The sequence below is a fragment of the Populus nigra genome, chromosome 1 (assembly GCF_951802175.1).
Source record: "Populus nigra chromosome 1, ddPopNigr1.1, whole genome shotgun sequence".
Classification (NCBI taxonomy): Eukaryota; Viridiplantae; Streptophyta; class Magnoliopsida; order Malpighiales; family Salicaceae; genus Populus; species Populus nigra.
This window is the reverse complement of record NC_084852.1, coordinates 40,965,017-40,983,646: the sequence shown is the minus strand read 5'-3', so window position 1 is coordinate 40,983,646 and position 18,630 is coordinate 40,965,017. Positions and strand designations below refer to the sequence as shown.

General features: G+C 34.1%; 3 protein-coding genes across 5 annotated transcripts; 2 read left to right on the top strand and 1 right to left on the bottom strand.

Annotated features, from left to right (window-relative positions):
• The first annotated feature begins 3,992 nt into the window (after positions 1–3,992).
• LOC133680992 (UDP-galactose/UDP-glucose transporter 2-like) lies at positions 3,993–7,440 on the top strand. The gene is made up of 7 exons (XM_062104069.1): positions 3,993–4,453; positions 4,996–5,024; positions 5,111–5,312; positions 5,551–5,793; positions 5,880–5,981; positions 6,612–6,719; positions 6,957–7,440. Exons 1-7 carry the CDS (start codon positions 4,328–4,330, stop codon positions 7,203–7,205), a joined length of 1,059 nt encoding a protein of 352 aa, XP_061960053.1. The 5' UTR covers positions 3,993–4,327; the 3' UTR covers positions 7,206–7,440.
• Positions 7,441–8,782: 1,342 nt separating this feature from the next.
• On the top strand, positions 8,783–15,730 carry LOC133681146 (uncharacterized). Of its 3 annotated transcripts, XM_062104289.1 has the most exons (10): positions 8,827–8,972; positions 9,360–9,433; positions 9,521–9,672; positions 9,848–9,935; positions 10,041–10,560; positions 13,088–13,132; positions 14,085–14,182; positions 14,853–14,978; positions 15,110–15,199; positions 15,395–15,730. In XM_062104289.1, the coding sequence occupies exons 2-10, from the start codon at positions 9,431–9,433 to the stop codon at positions 15,512–15,514; spliced, it is 1,242 nt and encodes a 413-aa protein (XP_061960273.1). In that variant the 5' UTR covers positions 8,827–8,972; positions 9,360–9,430; the 3' UTR covers positions 15,515–15,730. The 3 variants fall into 3 exon arrangements, with proteins under 3 accessions (XP_061960272.1, XP_061960271.1, XP_061960273.1); XM_062104288.1 differs by lacking the exon at positions 9,360–9,433 and having other exon boundaries at positions 8,783–8,972; XM_062104287.1 differs by lacking the exon at positions 9,360–9,433 and having other exon boundaries at positions 8,783–8,972; positions 9,488–9,672.
• A 236-nt stretch (positions 15,731–15,966) lies between these two features.
• Positions 15,967–17,148, bottom strand: LOC133688767 (uncharacterized). Its single transcript, XM_062108381.1, has 2 exons — positions 16,724–17,148; positions 15,967–16,455 (listed from the first exon to the last, which is right to left on the bottom strand). Exons 1-2 carry the CDS (start codon positions 16,824–16,826, stop codon positions 16,190–16,192), a joined length of 369 nt encoding a protein of 122 aa, XP_061964365.1. The 5' UTR covers positions 16,827–17,148; the 3' UTR covers positions 15,967–16,189.
• Positions 17,149–18,630: the final 1,482 nt, after the last annotated feature.

Sequence of the window (18,630 nt, the reverse complement as noted above, 5' to 3'; positions counted from 1 at the left end):
GAAATCGCTCGGAAGTTTACATTGACGGCGGCCGTTTCAACTTTACAAGCTACAATATCAGGAAAGCTTGACACGTAGCCGCACAAAAATAAAAATAAAAATAAAAATAAAAAAACCCGAGTAGCAGGCTTGCAGGTGTCATGTCATAACTACAAGCTAGTTGGGCCTAGGCAATTGATTGATGGCAAAGATCAACAGCAGTTTTTGCTATGGCTTGTTGGGAAATACCCATATATGGGCCTGACCCATCAAAGTCTAAGCTTCTTTTTTTTTTACTCATTTTCATTAATTCTTTCCATTTAAATATTGGTTTTTTTGCATTTTTTTTAGTTCACTGACACGATATTAGTTTGATTTTTAACAATTTTATTATATTTTATATTAATTAGTATTTTATGAGGTTTGTATAAAAATAAAAATCATTAGTAACAACATTTAGCCACCAAGATAAAAATGAATAAAAATGTTTAAAATAGAAATGATAGTCGGGGTAAAATATTTATTTATACACCTCTTTTTTCAAAAAGTAATCACGCCCCCACTTAGCCATTTTTGCTTCTTCCATGTGAAATAAACCGAGAAAATGATAGTTTTTTTAATCATTTCATATAATTTTCTGGATTTAATTTACGAGACTAGCATTGTCCAGTGATAACAAAATTTCATGTATTTTTTAATTTATTTTATAAATTATAAACAACATTTCCTTGTTTCTCAATTTAAAAGAATACATGAAAACATGTTCATATTGCATTTTTTTCACATTAGAAATTGATTTAAAATGCTACCCGCAATGCAAGCAATATGTTTGGATGTTTGAATTTTAATATATATATATATATATATAATATTACGTATTATTTTATTATATTTAAAATTAATTTGGTGATAAAACCAGTTTTGAACTACAAGGTCAGAGATATCCTTCCTCCTGAAGCTGAAAAAAAACTTTATTCAAATTTCTTATTTTCCAGCTCTTAAATCTGGAGTCGTGTCAAAATATTCACACTAAAAGATTAAAATTTGAGAAGACTAGTCAACACAAGTCCCTCGAGGCAGTAACGTTGAAGTGGACATAGAGGGAGGGGCAGCCCAAACGACCCGTCCCCATGGCGTTCAAATTAATGCATCAACCTAGACAGCGACAGCTTTTGAAACCCAAACAAGGAAGCACACTCCACTCGGCCACCTCTGCTTCCCATTTGAAACAAACCTGTTCTGTTCGTGGAGGAAGAAAATTAGGTGTGGAAATAGAGACAAAGGGGGTAATCAGCTCTGGATGGCGTATCCTAGTTTTGACAAGTCAGTGTCCAAAATTATATATTATATTATTCTCTTTGTACACGGAACAGGTCCAGGTTACCGACAGGTATTTCAATATCTCGCCGCATTTCCCGTGCATTATTGGCACCTAGTTAATAAACCCACAAGCGATAAATTGTGGATTAAAGACCGAGTCACCGATTAGTTACTAAATGGTTGAATTGTATTCTTAATTTTTTTAATTTTAAATTAATATTTTTTAAGTATTTCTTGATTGGTTTGATATATTGGTGTAAAAAATTAAAAAATATTATTTTAATGTAATTTTAAGTTAAAAACATTTTAAAAAACATTTCCTATCATTCTACCGAATATGCTCTTAAAGCTATGATTTGTGTTGCTGATCCTTGTAGAACTGTTTCTTTAATTTATACCTTGTCTTTTTGGCAGGCTATAATTTATAAAAAAGAAATTCCAAATCCTCATGAAAAATTATGTGGTTGAAGATAATCACGAGTCTTTCATTTCAGTTGTAGTTTCGTTGACCAATTAACAGGGTTGTCATGGAAGTCAATTAAACAGCCAAGCGGTTTGTTCGTTGTTCTAATAGGGTCTGAGTTGTTGATTATCAGATTTGTCGTTTTGTTTTCCCATAAACCTAATTGAATAATTTAAGGATCCTGGTTAGGCAATCTTAATTTGTTTCAGTGACTTTTTCCGTGTAATAAATGTTGTTTTTTAAATATATTAAAATAAAAATAATTTTATTAAAATAAAAATAATTTTTAATATCAATACATTCAAAAAAATATAAAAATACAAAATAATAATTTAAAACTAAAAAAGTTCAATAATTTCTATAAATATGGTAGCATCGCAATGCTAAATTTTTTTTAAAAAAATCTTTAATATAAATAAACATTTTAATCATGGGCAGGAATAATTTAACGCGGATGAAATAACTTTTTTAAGCGATTGAGCTGTAGCTAAGGTACCGTAGGTCAAGGAGTTTGCACTTTGCAATGGAAGAGGATTCCGTCATTCAGTGGATGCAGGCTAGGTTGAAATTAAAAATAATAATCAAAAGTCAAATAATAAACTAATAAAACACACTGTAGGCAGCCAGGGTACCATCTCATTCGAGCTGGAATTAGAGTATTCTAAACATTCAACTCACAACTTCATGGTGTAAATGGTATGTGGGATAATGAAGCCTCTCACAACTGATTTGATTAAGAGGGAGAATTTTTTGTTCGGTTTAATTTTATATTGAAATGAAGCCTCTCACAACTGATTTTTTGTTCGGTTTAATTCTAAGAAAGTAATGGATTGTGACGCTTGATAATCATGTGAATGCTGAAAAAATTTAACAACAAGATTGAATATATAACAAAGTTTAATTAAGTACTTTGTTGAAGTTTATGAAAAATAAAGATTGAACTAAACTCTGCGTATCTTCTTCAACTCAATCTTGCTACTAATCTTGCCACTGTTATTGTCAAAGAACCATCTTAACTTAATAGCTTAAATTATTAGGTGAGGTTCTAGAATATAATTTATAATATTTTCTAATACATCACCTCAAGTGAGGCCTGAAACTTGCCCATATCTATATTTAATTATGCTTAATTTTTATCAAATAAATAGAGAAGGTGAGATTTGAACTCTTGATCATTTGGTCATTAAGGTTATGATACCATGTCAAAAAACTATTCCAACTCAATAACTTAAACTATTAGGTGAGATTACATAATATAATTTTTATTATTCTCTAATAGTCATTGCCCACCATCTTCCTCTTTTAACCATAAATAATCTTAAAAAACCAAGAAACACTTTTTTTGGACTAAAAAATATATATAAATTTTAAAATCCATTTTAAAAAACATGTAAATTTATAATATAAATTTACATGTTTTTTTTTTTGTTTCCATAAGATATTGGATTTACTTTTTAAAAAATGTCAGCTAGCCTAAACATTAAATATAAAAAAATATTGAAATGAAATTCAGATCTGATATGTTCCTTTAAAGTGCAGATTGAAACAATGAGATGATGAATATTTCACCGGAACCAACCAAAAAAAAATCAATATTTTGATGATAGCTAGATCAAATACAGTAGTACCAAAAGAAAAGGAATATATATATTTAAGTTGGTTCATTTTTTGTTTAAATGGCTTGGTTTAATTAGTTTTAACTTTTTGAAATTAAAACTAAACCTAACCAGATATAAAATTATCTATGAATAAATATTATAATTACAAAAAAAAATTATCTTGTAAAAAACCAAAAACACTAATTATTTTTCAAGTTAAATTTTTTATTTTAAGCATATTTTTTTGTTTGACTGTGCATTTTAGTTATTTATTCTTATTTTTTACTTTGTCAATGTCAAATATCAAATTGCCTTTTATCTTAAATTAAATTAATTAAAATATTATAGTGAAAATACTAAAATACCCTTTAATACCAGTTTTTTTTTTTCATAGGCATTTGGATTTTTTCACCATGCAATGAAAATAAAAAAATAATAACAATAAATCTGCAGCTATTGCAAAGATGTTTAGTTTTTTTTAATGGGTATACAAATTGTAACCATGCAATTTATAAATTATCCATACAAAAATAAAAAGAAGAAGAAATGGTGCCGGTCCAACCCTTTTGTTACCACCAAATCTTGTCGCGAGAAAACGTTACATGGAATTTGATATCTTTAAGTGCTCATTCAAGGCTCTTTAGTCCCCTCAGCAACAAAGAATATCTCTTTCATCTCTCTTCCTAGCTACTTCCCTCCCTCTTAAAACCCTCTCTCTCTCAACCTCCATTACCACCCAAACTATACTCTATCACGCTAGACAGAGGGAGAGGTTTTACGAGGCTTTTAAACAGCACCCTTTTGATACATCTCTTCTTTGAATCAACAACCAAACCAGTTTCCCTTCCATGTTTTTTTTTTTGGTCAATTACACTCACATGCACCGTTAACACAAGCAAGCAACCCGTTGTAGATACGCACCCTTTTGTACCTTTTTTTTACTGGGTTTGCAGTGTTGAATTGAACAATGAAGGGCGAGGATCAAGCGAGGTCTTTGTTTGGGATTTCTTTATCCGATCGGCCTAAATGGCAACAGTTTCTTATTTGCTCTTCTGGGTTCTTCTTTGGCTATCTCATTAATGGCGTCTGCGAGGTTTGTTTTTGACCTTTATCACTGTTTATCGTCTTGGGATTTTTATAAAGTGTGGAGATGTTGTTTGTTTCTTTTTTTCACTTCGATGGCCAATTGTTCTTGTTTTTCTTTTCTTTTCGGTGTAATTGGTTAAATTGTTATGTTGTGAGCATCGATTTATTTCTAAGGTTTTTGCTATACTCTGTTCGATTGGTGAGATTGAAACTAACGGAAAGCAAAGCTTTTTAGATCTTGGATTTAATCGATGACAAAGTCTCATGATTTTTGTTTTCTCTGCAACCAAACAGAGGTGGCCGTGTGCGTTTTAATTTTTTGTTTTTTAAAGTTTACCAAGTCAACTGTCTTCTTATGGTCATTATTTTGCTAAAAAGATTTTTCTTTTCTGGGTGTTCCTTGTATACTGTTTTATTCGTTTTGACCTTAAATTATGAAAATCGAATATTACAATATTGGTAAATTTCTGGTTGGTTTTTGTTTGCTTCTCATTTTTGAACCTTTGATCTGATCATTGACATTTCGCATCTTTCATTGGCTAATTCCAGGAATATGTGTATAATCGGCTTCAATTCAGGTACATCACCATCGATAGTATTTTCCAGTTTTGTTCTGTCATGTAGTAATTCTCATGCATGTTTGTTTTTTCTTTTGAGTTTTCAGCTATGGTTGGTATTTCACATTTGTACAAGGATTTGTGTACTTGGTGCTTATATACTTGCAGGGTTTTACCCCCAAGCAAATGGTGAATCCATGGAAAACGTATTGGAAACTCTCTGCTGTTCTTATGGGTTCTCATGGGCTGACTAAGGGGTCCCTGGCCTTTCTCAATTATCCAGCTCAAATCATGTTCAAATCCACCAAGGTAAACTCAGTTCTTATCAACCTCTTCTTCTTTAAACTTATATTCATGTCTTCTAATCTGATGTCTCGGTCGTGAAAGGTTTTGTTCTTTATTTTTTAAGATTTATGTACATATGGAAGTAATATTTAATTGAACTTATGTTGCTTGCATTTGAATACGTGGAAATCTTGAAGAAATTTAAGATGGATCTTGTCTCTTATTCTGTAATTTGTGAGTTTTGGTGATTTTGAGAATCTAGGTACTGCCAGTTATGGTAATGGGCGCCTTTATTCCAGGATTGAGAAGAAAATATCCATTTCATGAATACATATCAGCCCTGCTTCTGGTCATCGGTCTGATCCTTTTCACCTTGGCAGATGCCCAAACATCGCCAAATTTTAGCATAATTGGTGTCCTGATGATTTCTGGTGCTTTAATTATGGATTCTTTAATGGGTAATTTGCAAGAAGCAATATTTACCATGAATCCTGACACCACTCAGGTGATCTCAATATTCTGTTGGTACATAAATGCAAAATTGATTTGGCAAAAAATAGTATCCCATTAGGCTTTTTTTTTCCTTGACAGATCGAGGTGCTGTTCTGCTCGACAGTTGTTGGATTGCCTTTCTTGCTTCCTCCGATGATCCTGACTGGAGAGCTGTTTAAGGCTTGGAAATCTTGTGCTCAAGTAAAGACCTATGCTCTTACAAGTTTTTGTCATCTTGCATGCACTTATAAATTGATTTTAAAAGAAATCCTTCGTGTACATGTGGGGCTACAATGAAAATGGTTGGGGTCAAGTTACACTTAACGTGCCGGGTATGCACAATCGAAGGAAGTTCCTAGGAGAAATCAATTATTTGGTGGTTGAAAGTCCACTTCATTTATTTAAATGATGAATACCGTCCCCCCTGACGTAGTCAAACCTCTAGTGGGGTTATTTTCTAACAAGCTTCTCTATTGGGGACATAACTTGCTTTAAAAAATTAGGAATTCTGTACTAAAGTATTGATAAGGGGGGAGTGAAATACTTATTGATTGACAAGTAAAGAATTTATGTTACCAAGAGGTTTGTTTGGGTCAGGGGAAGACAGTTCATGAGTTCTTTTCTGGTCAATTGAACATAAAAACAGATTTAAGATTTTTGTTACTCCAGTTACTTATTCTCCTGGTATAACGTATTTAAAATAAATGATCTACTATCAGAAATCCAGATTGTCACTGCCTTAAATGTCTAATATTATTCCTTTTGATGATTACTACAAATTTTGTTTCTATTGCCAAGATCCTTTGATCATTGCTGCTTTATGTATTGCAGCATCCTTACGTATATGGGGTGTTAGTATTTGAAGCCATGGCCACATTCATTGGCCAAATTTCTGTTCTATCCCTCATTGCCATTTTTGGGGCTGCTACGACTGCCATGGTAAGTCCATTTTTCTCCCCCTCTGGATAGCTGTAAACCCTGCATTTTGTTCCCGACTTCAACATGTCTTGTATCGGAATATTTCACTTGGAAGCCTAATGGGGGATTCAATAGCTTTTTAAACAAGATTCAAAATGAGCTAATCGGAAATATTTCCACCACCTTATTATAGGATCATGTTTTAGCGTTTTACATGATATATCTAACTGTTGGGTTCTGATTTGTACTGGCATGCAGATAACAACTGCTAGAAAGGCAGTTACCTTGTTGCTGTCATATATGATATTCACAAAGCCATTAACTGAGCAGCATGGATCGGGGCTGCTGCTCATCGCCATGGGAATTATATTGAAGATGGTTCCTATAGATTATAAACCCCCCAGTAGGAGTGCACCTAGAAATGGGAAGTCCCATTTTAAAGAAGAGAAAAGTCAAGCAGATAGTAGGAAAGGTGAAGGAGATGAAGAAAAAAGGCCCTTAGTTTGAAGACCAAGGTCATAGATTTTTTTGTTCTTATTTGTAATTTTTTCCTCGAATTTGTTCTTGGTTTCTCATTAAACCCAGGAAGGGCATGGGGGATAGGAATAAGAAAAGTATATCAGGTCAGGAAAGAAAAGAGAGAATAGACATGCTAGCTACTTGTAATGTAAAATTTCAGTGGTGAAACTGATTTACCTTTCTATGTTTTTGAAATTGAAATACAAGAGCAATGTTCTCTTTCTTTTTGTGGCTCGATATGGCATGCCCTCTTGCATAGTTTGATGTTTAATACATAAATATATGGAGATTAAAGGGATGGTTGCCTCCACATGTGAACTTGTCTCAAAACCATTTTGAAGCCTTTGTCAACTGGTAGGGCAACCGCTCCTCGGCAGCTAATGGTTGATGTCGAGGATCCTCCTCGTAATGGCTGGCAATTTGTTCCATGGAAGTTTCAAATACAGAGACACAGAAGCGGCCCATCGAATGATCGAATGCCCCGAGGAGCGACATCCCATCCCATCCCATCCCATCGTTCTCCTGATTTTGTCAAGAAAGTGTGTTGCTGCTCCACGCAAATTATTAATCGAAGTTATTATAATGATGTGTTAGCATGAAAGCATGGTTTCTCTGCCTTGATAAATTTTATCATCATGGATATATTTAGATTAGCTTTTGTCAGCTCAATTAAATACTTTCCTCGTCTCATTTAGGCATACCAACCGCCTTGAACTGTTTTCAAGGATTATTTTTATTTTTTATTTTTTATTTTTTCACAAACTTCCCTCCAGTTGGAATCCGAAATGGAACAATGTAGGAAAAATCTCAATTTAGTCCCAAACCTATAAAACTTATCAATTAGGTCTTACATTTATCGCTTGTGTCCTCTTGTCAATTTATTTTAATAATTTAAGTCTAATTGCGTATTTTATGCTCTAAAATGATTTTCCATCGACATTAAACTTTAATGTCAAATGTGCTTATTTATGCACTAAAATGGCATAATTTAAAAAAAAATACAAACAAATATTGATGAACACTAATAAAAAGACTTGATAAAATCTATAAATTGAAGACTCAATTGAAAATGAGTATAAACTTGGGACTAAATTGAGGTTTTCAGGATAATTTATATTCACAAGCCTTATTAAATCAATCAGTTTCAGTTTTGCTCTCAAGAACTTTACCCCCCCCATAATTTCATGGGCTCAAAGCCCATCCTATAAGCTGGTAAAATTTGTAAATATTTATAAATTTAGCATATCTAAGATCTATATTTATTTTTATATTTCAAAAGTGTTTAAAAAAATTATTTTTTTTATTTTAAAATTATTTCTTATAATTTTAATATAAAATATAAAATATACTTTTATTTAAAAAAATTAAATAAAAATATTTTAAAAAACAAAAAAAAAATTAATTCCTTCAGCAAACTGTAATGGTGGGGGCATAAAAAAGCACGATGCACGTGGGCCATCTGTCTGCAATATCCAACGGCCCCAGTTGAAATTTAGTTCCCCACGTGATCAGACGGTCACAATCACCTCACTTTTTTATTAAATTAATCTCCAAATTTTGAAAAAGATAGCATCATCATTCATCACCATTAACCAAAAGCCCCAAAAAGAAAATTGAAAAAATAATTCAAAAGCAAGAAAAACCCTATTTTGGTTCCCTTTCTCTCCTTGCAGCTTTTCAAGAAAAGAAGAAATCATGAAAGGAGCGAAACGATTCGCCGCTTCAGACCCAGTCCCTGACTCGAATGACACGGCAGTGAGTTTCTTAAAGAAAACCCTAATTTGATTCTCTACTTGATTGTCTTGTTTACTTGATAAAGGATATGCTTATTTGTGCTTTTAGAAAAAAAAAAAAAACATTTCTGTAGTTCTGCTTTGGTTTTGTAATAATGAAGTTTGGATTTTGAATTGCGGGCTGTAGCTTAAATTAGGGTTTTGAATTTAGTTTTGAGCTTTTGAGGAATTTAGTGCTTTAATTGATATATTTATTTTGATGATAAAGTGAAATTAGAGCTAAAAATTTAGTTCTTTTTGTTTCTAGACGGTCTATTTATTTTATGTCAATGCATTTTAAGGAGCTTTAGTGAGATTCTTGGTTGCATTTGTTCATATCTTTGAATTTTTAATTGAGCTCATTGTGTAGGCAAAATCAAAACTACGATTCCATATCAACTTAGTTTTTGTTATTTTCACTGCTGGCTTTTGTACGTTTTCATGGTAAGAATAATTTATTTTACATCTTTTTTATATTGACCTCCAATCATGTTTTAGAGGCTGATTGTGCAACACTCAATATGGTTGCAGTTACGGAATAAGAGAATAATGGAAGGATCGCAATTTGATATTCATAGACCTGAACAATCTCAGCAACAATCGACTCCATTGCCACCGTTGGATGCAAAACGGGCTGCTTCATCACAGCAGTATGTGAGAGCTCTCAATAACCAATTTGCCAGGTCCATTTCTTTCTTTGTATTTGAACAACTTTGTGTCTTCAGTTATTATCTGGTCAACTTAGTTTCTGCTTTAATGATTAATTTGGATGAAGATGATGCGTTCTCTTGTTTGTGTAAACACCCCCCCCCTCGAAATTATAGGCTTAATTTCTGAGACTTTTTCAATTTTGAATAGTTGGGTTCAAACACAACTGAAGAACCATCCTGATGAACTCTGGGAAGATGGGATTCGAGATTACCTTGCTCATGCTTCAAACATTATGGTAACATTTAACATCCTTTAGTATACATTAAAGGGGATATGCATGCACTCATCTTTATATTGTAAAATGCATTTATAAAAGCTTTGATCTTCTCTCTAATTGCAGGAGAAGTTTAATGATGTTGTCAACTGGCTTAAAGCAAATGCTGTAAAAGGAGGGCCTGTTGCTGATTCTCTTCCAGCTGAAAAGAAATTAGTGCCTGAAATAAAGAATAATGAGAGCAAATTACTTCAAGAAAAAACTGGGTTTGCTTTACCGAGTGCCAGTACAAGCTTTACTAGTTCCTGGAGCTCTGGTGTCTTTTCTGCCAACCAAAGTTCTGGAGGAGTATCATCTAGTAGCCAAAGCTCTAGTTTATTCTCCAATGGTCAAAGTTCTGGTTCATTATTATTGAACAATCCAAGTTCTGTTTTGTCCTCAAACCAAAGCTCTGGATTTTTCTCGAACATTCAAAGCCCTGGCCTCTTGTCCAACAATCAAAGCTCTGGAGCATTCTCCAACAGCCAGAGTTTAGGAGCACTCTCCAACAGTCAAACACCTTTCTCCTTTAATCAAAGCTCTGGAACATTCTCCAACAGCCAAAGTTTAGGAGCACTCCCCAACACTCAAACATCTTTCTTGTTTGGTAGGTTTTGTACTGCCTTACTTCAATGCTACACAGGTTATAAATTCACACCAGTAGTAGTAAGTCACTAAGATGAATTATGTGCCAGAGAAAATGGAAAAATACATTTGTGACACTGGAAATGTTTGCCATGCTCAAGTAGGACCTATAAATGAGTCTTGGTTCTAGTTTGATCATCTAGATGAAGATAGTCCTTTAAAGGTAACAAAAGTTATGTGATATTGTGAACTGGACTGTGAAAGGTATTCCCATAAGACCCACCAGACCTTGCTACATGCACCTTGGTGTCTAATGGTGTGACAATATAGTCTAGAGAGTGGGTGAAGGAAAGTCAATATGAGTTGACTGTCCACAACTAGAGAGTACTGAATTCAGAACTCTTTTAGATGGAATGTTGACACAACGTATAGCATGGATAGAAGCTTGGGTTCTCAAGCCCTAAGGTTATACACCCAAGCTGTAGAGAAATTTAGAGAAAACTCTAAAATTCTGAATTTGAATCTCAAAATAAACTAGACATCCCTATTTATATTAATTAGATCTAAAATCCTTTATAGGAAATGATTACTAGTTAAAACTTACCTAACTGATAGAATACATCTACCATTAGGATTCCTAAATAGTAAAGCATTAATTAAATTAAAATTTCTAATCTAAACAGGATAAAATAATCCAAATACAACAAAGTAAATAAAGACAATCCCGCATAATAACTTTTGAGCCTTATTCGAAGGCCTTTTAGATCTCCAATTATCGTGAAATTTTAACCTATTAGGAAATAGGGCTTTTAGAATTTTTTGTTAAAATTTTAGCTCAATCTGATGGTTGGATTAGAAGTTATGTATTATTTACCAAAACATTGTCATGGACGCTTCTTAATCTCTCAAAACCTAAAAATCTTAACTTTTAATGAAATAATACAATAAACATTATTATGCCAAGAATATTGAAGAACTCTCCCTTACATCAGTCCCCTTTACTTTCGAGAAACTCACCCTCGAGTTATTTGTCAAGAATTGAACTTTTCTATTCCAAAAGAACAAATACTTTGAATATATTATTGTACCAAACATATTCATGAAGTAGCGTGTCTTTGACCTGTGCAACTTCAAAATTTAAGTTATGATGTGTGCATGCTAAAGAAAAATCCATATCTAATGTCATACTCTTTGTTCCTGTGAAATCTGCACCTTTAGTTCCTTCACACATTTGTTTACTTCAAACTTGACCTTTTTCATCATCTATGACCTACAATATTTCAACCTTTGAATATAAAAAAACTTCGAGATAATCTTTTTGTCAGAAATTACTATGTCCTCCATATCCTTACTTGTGAGATCTTCATTCTTGATTGAAAGATCATCGTTAGCCACTATCTTCTCCAACTTAAGTTTTAAAGACTAAAACTGTTTGTCGGCACCCTCTTTGGTCATGTTATTTTCAACATGATTAAATAACTTTGAAATTTTGCTTTTAACAAATTCCTCCATATAGACAAGTGATTGTCTAGGTGGAATTTCAAGAATAGTTCTTAGGTAAGGTTAGCCTCGAGGCAAGTCTCCAAGCATGTTCCTCTTCTCTTTGTGATTCCTGTTTGCATCACCCATTAGCCGATTTAGACATGCTATGGCTTGCTTCAATCAATCCATTCTCCATTCTTAATCTGCTCATAAGCCTGCACAACGCTACAGTGGGTCTCCACTCCCACATAGCGAAGTGGGTTGCTGCTGTCTTCATCCATCAAAGAGGTCAAATTGCTCTGATACCAGTTCACACGGGGTATCGTGTGGATTGAAGTTAGGATTCTCAAGCCCTAAAGTTAAAGATCTAAGTTGTAGAGAAATTTATAGAAAATTCTTTGATATTTTATTAAAAGTATGAATAGTTTGAAACTGAGTCTCAAAATTAACTAGAGAACTTTATTTATATTAGTTAGATAAAAAATCCTTTATAGGAAAGGATTCCTAGTTAAAACTAAAATCCTTTATAGGAAAAGATTTCTAATTAAAACTTATCTAACTAATAGAATTCATCTAGGATTAGGATTTCCAGATAGTAAAATATTAATTAAATTAAAAGTTCTAATCTAAATTGAAAAAAAAGAATTCAAACACAACAAGGCAAATAAAAACAATCTCGAAAAGTAACTTTCGAGCTTTATTTGAAGGCCTTTCGGATATCCGATCATCATAAAATCTTGAACTAATTGAAAGCAGGGCCTTCAAAATTTTTTAGCAAATTTTCAGCTCGATTTAACGGTTGGATTAAAAGTTATGTCTGATTTACCACACTGTTTCTTGGACTCTTCTTAAACTCTTCAAAACCTAAAAATTGTAACGATTAATGAAATAATGCAATAAACATTACTATGTCAAGAATATTTTAGTTAATAAGATACAAAGATGCACAGATATGACAATTCGTTAGTGATTCTGCTGTGATTTTTTTATATAGATTATAGTCTCATATGTTGCTTTTGTGGAAGTGACATGAAATCTGACTTCTTCTTTCTTTTTTTTAATTTTAGGAGGCCAAAGCTCCATCCCCGCAAACTATAACACTGCAGATGATGGTGAGAGAAAGAAGAATTTCCTTTTCATTGTTTGAGATTCTCTTAAGCCATTACTTTAAGTTAAACCTGCTATGCATTTTATGATTATCATCAATTGGCTCCTTTCTTGTGCATGTATGCTTTATTCGAGATAATCATGTTATGTGTATAAGTGTGAACTGCGCTTCTTATCTGTTTCACATGCTGCTAGTTGAAATTTGGTTTCAAGTCTTCAAAAAATTGGCATGTTGTGAATACCTTCTTGTTGGTTCCTTTTGGAAAATTGGATCAGAGACTTGTGCAGGCTATTAGTATTGTAAGGTATTGAGTTTATTCAATTGCAAGCCTGGTGCTTTTCAAGATATAAAGGAACATGGAAATCAATTTTGATCTGGGGTTTTATGTGTGATCACGGTGTCCTTTTTTCTCAACTTTTGAGACCATGGAACTACCACTCTTAATAGATTAGATTTTCACTTTGAACTTGGTTATGAAATATTGGAAGAGGATAGTTGAGTGTATTAAGGTAACTCTTGGGAGTTTACTGTATTTCTGAGGGTATTTGTTGTTTTTACTTTTTCTCTACAGCATAAGCAGACAAAATAGTCGTTCTTGTTTACTGGAAATGAAGACATTAAACTATCAATTCCTATATTCCTTGGATTTGATCTGTTGTGTTATATATATATGAAATTTTAATGTTTCTATCCTGATTATTCAGTCAACTGAATGGTCTCTCTGCTCTGTGAAGTTTGTGCTTTCATGATGTTGGTCTGCTTTACTGGTTCTAGCTCTGATCCATTTTGAAGCTGGATTTGCACAGGTTGTTTGCATGTTTATTAGAACTTTGAAATCTTAAATGTTAGACAGTTCTTTTTTCATATTATTTCGATAATATTTCCTTGTAGCCTGGAAACCCCAGCCCACTCGTGTGTTTGTTTTATGTTGATGTTAAACCCTTTTCTTTTACCAGAAAATGAATTACAGCAACCTGGCAGTCCATCTGTGAAGAAGTCTGAAGAGAAGGGTATTGTTACAGTCCATGAAGTCAAGTGCAAGCTCTATGTGAAGGTAATTGACATGTCATATTGTACTTGTTGAGACTGCATTGCAAAGTTTTTATTTTTGGGGTAAGGTTATGTAAATGTATCAACTTTTAATAGTAGAAGAAAGTTGTCTTTTGTTCATGCATACCAGCAAATCTAACTTTCTTCTCACCCCTTTTTTTTAATGAAATTAGTTAGTTTGGCATCTAGTATTTCTATCTAATGCTATGTCAAAAATCTCTTGATTGATTTTGAAGTGAAGATAATTTCATGTTTCATGCATTCCATGAGATTTTAAGGTCCAGCATTAGTAATTAAATAGTACAGGTAACAAAAAGATTATAAATAATGATTAAAAAAGGCCTGAACCAAAGTCTGTATTTGTGGTTTCAATTAAGGGGTGTGGTGACAACTGACAAGTGCTACTTCAATTTTCCCAAAATCAGAATATCCAGGATTCTAAGTGTTTCAGTTGTTAATGCGTATTGGTGTGATTTGAGTTTGACAGTTCTGTATTCATCTTGAAATGATGCCAATGCTGTCCCCATTCTGTATCTTGGTTATGTTCGTAATTGATCTGCCTCATGAATTGAGATGATCTGCATGCCAGTCAAGTCATGACTTGCATCTCCTGCTTGTGCTGCCTTCTTTGTGGTTGAATGATTTCTGTGGTTTTTTTCTCTTGATATGTTCAGTCAAGTGATCCAGCAGATGAGGACACATGGAAAGATAAGGGCCCAGGGCAGCTTTCCATCAAATGCAGAGAGGGGATTGGCAAGTCCACGAAAGAATCTAAACCAACCATTGTTGTTCGAAATGATGTATGTTCGAAATGATTAGGCATTTATTTTCTTTTGATAGACATGGCATCGTGCTTGGTTGAAATTGCTACTTTAACTCCTGTGTAACTCTCTCTTGGACTTACTGTCTGTAGTGTTTTTGCTGATGGCAGGTGGGGAAAGTGTTACTTAATGCTTTGCTCTATCCAGGAATCAAGACAAATCCACAGAAGAATTCCCTTGTTGCAATATTTCACACTGCAGTAATGCGTTTTAATTCTTTATATTTGCACTTTTATGAGCATATAAACTTTGCCTGGTTTAGCTTTCACCTGCAAATATTTACAGATTCACATAACCATCACATAGAAGGCTGCTGTAATGGCAGATATTAATCATAGTGTTTAATGTAGCATCTCTATCATGGAACTTATAGCCGATGGTTCGTCTTATTGTAGGGTGATGATAGCGGAAATAATGATAGTGTTGTGGCTCGTACTTTCTTAATTAGGACAAAAACAGAGGAGGATCGGAATAAGCTAGCGACAGCAATCCAAGAATACGCTCCCACTTCATGAAAGTCATTATAGGAGCACGATTCATAAAATTTTGCAGCAATTGGCTTGTTAGGAACTGAGCCAGCTTGTCTTGGGGCTCCAAAATAACAGGGGTCAATTTTTAGAACTCGGACCCCATGAAATCAAATGTATTTCTATTACTTGTATTATAATAGGAGGAAAAGGAATGCTATGTTTTGTTTCAATCTTAAACCGTTATTATCCTTTTTTAGTTAACTTGTTTATTTGATGAATGAGCACGTCATCATATGACTGGCATCATTCACGGTGTCCAAACGCCTTAATTTATGCAATGCTATCAAATATTTCCTCTCTCTCTAAAGTGTAATTGAAGGCAAATAGAATCAAGAGATTGCAAGTTCTCCTGCACAAGTTGCCCGCAGCACAGCCCCTAGATACAGAAACAAAATGTAATAACAATACTGAGAGTGCACTGGATGGAGGGGGAGATAAACGCATTTGAAATTTGATTATGTGCTACTTATGTTATGTACTCACATATTGCAATTTTTTAGAAACCTCATAAATTAAGCCACAAATCTGTCATCGGAGTTCAGTTCCCCACATCCCCAGAACTTTCCGTGTCGGCCATTATTAGAACTCGTTAATACTGCCAAGGTAATCCTTCCCAAGTGCCCAGTCAGGGTACGAATTGCGTATGCACGCCTCTAGGCTCTAGCACACAAGTGATAATCTAAGTGATGGGGCGGTAGGGATGTGACTGCATGATGCCCAGCGAATTACCGATTCAGTGACCATGATATTAAGTTGATCAAGCTCGCCGAGTCCTATGGTGTGATTTCTTCTGCCGTGGATACTGGATAATTTAGACCCATTGAACCCTTCCTGTCGAATTTCTATCTTCTGCATCATTTCTCCTATTGCACGGTTAACTGGAACAAAAGTATCTGACAATGCAGGGAGCTTTCCTAAGAGTACTTCTGCACCAGCCAAGAAAGCGAGCTTCGAATAGTAATTCATGGACAAACATACTGCACATATATCGAAATAGACGTGGAATCTGGAAACACGTTAGGGACCTGATTGCTCTCATATCTGGAGCCAAAAGAAGCCTATCCTTTTTGGAAAATGTTGTTCTCTAACTCGCAGTTTTTAATGGTTTCCAAAGATGGATGTGGATGCCTAGACATCTAATGTGTATTAACTATGATCTTACAAACAGGAGAGTGATGAAAGCAACATATGTACCTCCATGAATTGCATCCAATTTCGAGTCAGTGACTTTAGCATCAAACAAGAAATCTCCTTTCTCAACTGCAATTCTAGGACTGAAGAAGGTAAATCTTAGCATTGATGAGAGCTCTATTGCACCCGATTCTTCATGGTTGCTAAAAGAAAAACCTTCAGATGCAGAGCGAGGAGTGTTGTCGTTAACTAGGAAGGAAGAAAATGACGATGTCAATGTAGGAGATTGCCCCTGTTGATGGTCACCAGTTACAGGCGATTCATAGGTGAAGCTGTAGGCTTGATCCCTGGAAATGAATGGGCTAGAGAAAGAACCTCCAGCAATTTCTAGCTGTCCACGATTAAGGTTGTCCTGCAGGTAGGATTCTTGAGCTAGTTGTGATACACATTAATAAATACACAGTGAACCAAGAGCACTTTTAGTTTCTTTTAATTATGCACTCATCACTCATCTATCATATTGAAGGCCTCAAAATAATCTGGCTGATGTCTTCTATAATTGGGTTTTGACAAATTCTAGATTTTTGTTTTTAAAAAATTTCCTTTGATTAAATTGGGAGTTAATTAGAAATTAGTCCCTGTAGTATATCATAATTAATTAATTGTTCCATATAGAAAATAGTCAAATATTCATTTGAACATCGTTGACCATACTTAATTTAGTTGTTTTTTTATCCCAAAAATATCTTCTTTCCCGGTCAAATTTTCCTGTCCTATCTAATTATATGTATCTTTAAAAAAATAAAAATAACATGAATTGAAGAAAATTACCGAGTTATAATTGGATTTTAAGAGCGTAAGGATGTAATAATATTTTTTGAAATTACAAGGACTAACTTAAAATTAACACTTAAACTGGGAACCTAGCAAGGGCGTGACTGATGCCCGGACAAGAGATAGCAAGCTGTGGGTTTTACTTGACTTGAACACTCTGCAGTCTGCACCCAAATAGCTTGGCATAGAGTCCCCTTAAACGACAAGAAAATTCAATGTCAATATTTGTTTATGCTTCCTCTTCTCCATCCTCGTTCATTAATAAGGGGTAGGACCAGATAAAGGGTGTAAAAGGAGCTGAAAAATAATCCCATTTTAGGCTCTTTAAGTCCAGGTAGTCGGCACTTTGCTGGGTAAAAGAAATGCTGGCTTTTGTTGTGGGATCCTCGCATAACTTTGACAGGGAGGTCGCTTAGATTCTGTCTGTAATAAGTGAGGCAATGTGGCGTGGCCGAGTTGCCTGGCCCCATTGTGTGTGAACTGTAATTTATTAGCTCAGGTCCCCTATGGGCGTGATGGTTTTAGTATAACGAATTGAATCCAGTTGACAGCAGTTGTAAAGAATTTCCTATATTGCTTGATTATGTAGTCTATTAGCAATAACAACAGCGGAATCATACAAGGTGATAACCCTCTTTTCTTGATGACAGATCTTTTTTTCTCAATGACTGAGATTGAGAGGTTTAATTACCTTTTAATTACAATTGACTTGCGACTGATGTGAAGAGGTTGATCTTTAGTCAAGTTTTTTATTTTTTTTGAACAATTTTTGAGATATTATATAATGTTAAAAAAACAATCATTTGCAGCTGTGAGAAATCTCTACACCGTCTGGATTGGAGTGATGATCGATAAGCACGAGACAAGGACAGAAGATGCATCCACATGCCCGAAACTTGTTTCATGTCTGTCTCAGCAAATGGGAAATTTGATCGATCTGAAAAATAACAATCACGTAATAATTTCTTTAAGAAGAACACATACAGCTAACATTAATGAGTGTCCTGGAACAAGATATGCCAGACAGGATTTGAATGGACATCCCTGACATAATTCCACGACCTGAATTTAATTCGGCTAAATCGTAATCTGTGGTAAAGATTTCTGCTCCATCAAACCTGCTGTGGATTCTGTTC

Excerpts from the sequence above, each read along its gene's own strand:
- LOC133680992 (XM_062104069.1), top strand. The coding sequence starts at position 4,328 with ATGAAGGGCGAGGATCAAGCGAGGTCTTTGTTTGGGATTTCTTTATCC. Across the intron at positions 4,454-4,995 it reads TCATTAATGGCGTCTGCGAG|GAATATGTGTATAATCGGCT; the intron begins GTTTGTTTTTGA and ends GGCTAATTCCAG. Across the intron at positions 5,313-5,550 it reads TCATGTTCAAATCCACCAAG|GTACTGCCAGTTATGGTAAT; the intron begins GTAAACTCAGTT and ends TTGAGAATCTAG.
- LOC133681146 (XM_062104287.1), top strand. The coding sequence starts at position 8,913 with ATGAAAGGAGCGAAACGATTCGCCGCTTCAGACCCAGTCCCTGACTCG. Across the intron at positions 8,973-9,487 it reads CTGACTCGAATGACACGGCA|AGGCTGATTGTGCAACACTC; the intron begins GTGAGTTTCTTA and ends ATCATGTTTTAG. Across the intron at positions 15,200-15,394 it reads TTGCAATATTTCACACTGCA|GGTGATGATAGCGGAAATAA; the intron begins GTAATGCGTTTT and ends GTCTTATTGTAG.
- LOC133688767 (XM_062108381.1), bottom strand. The coding sequence starts at position 16,826 with ATGCTAAGATTTACCTTCTTCAGTCCTAGAATTGCAGTTGAGAAAGGA. Across the intron at positions 16,456-16,723 it reads ATTGGATGCAATTCATGGAG|AAGTACTCTTAGGAAAGCTC; the intron begins GTACATATGTTG and ends TGGCTGGTGCAG.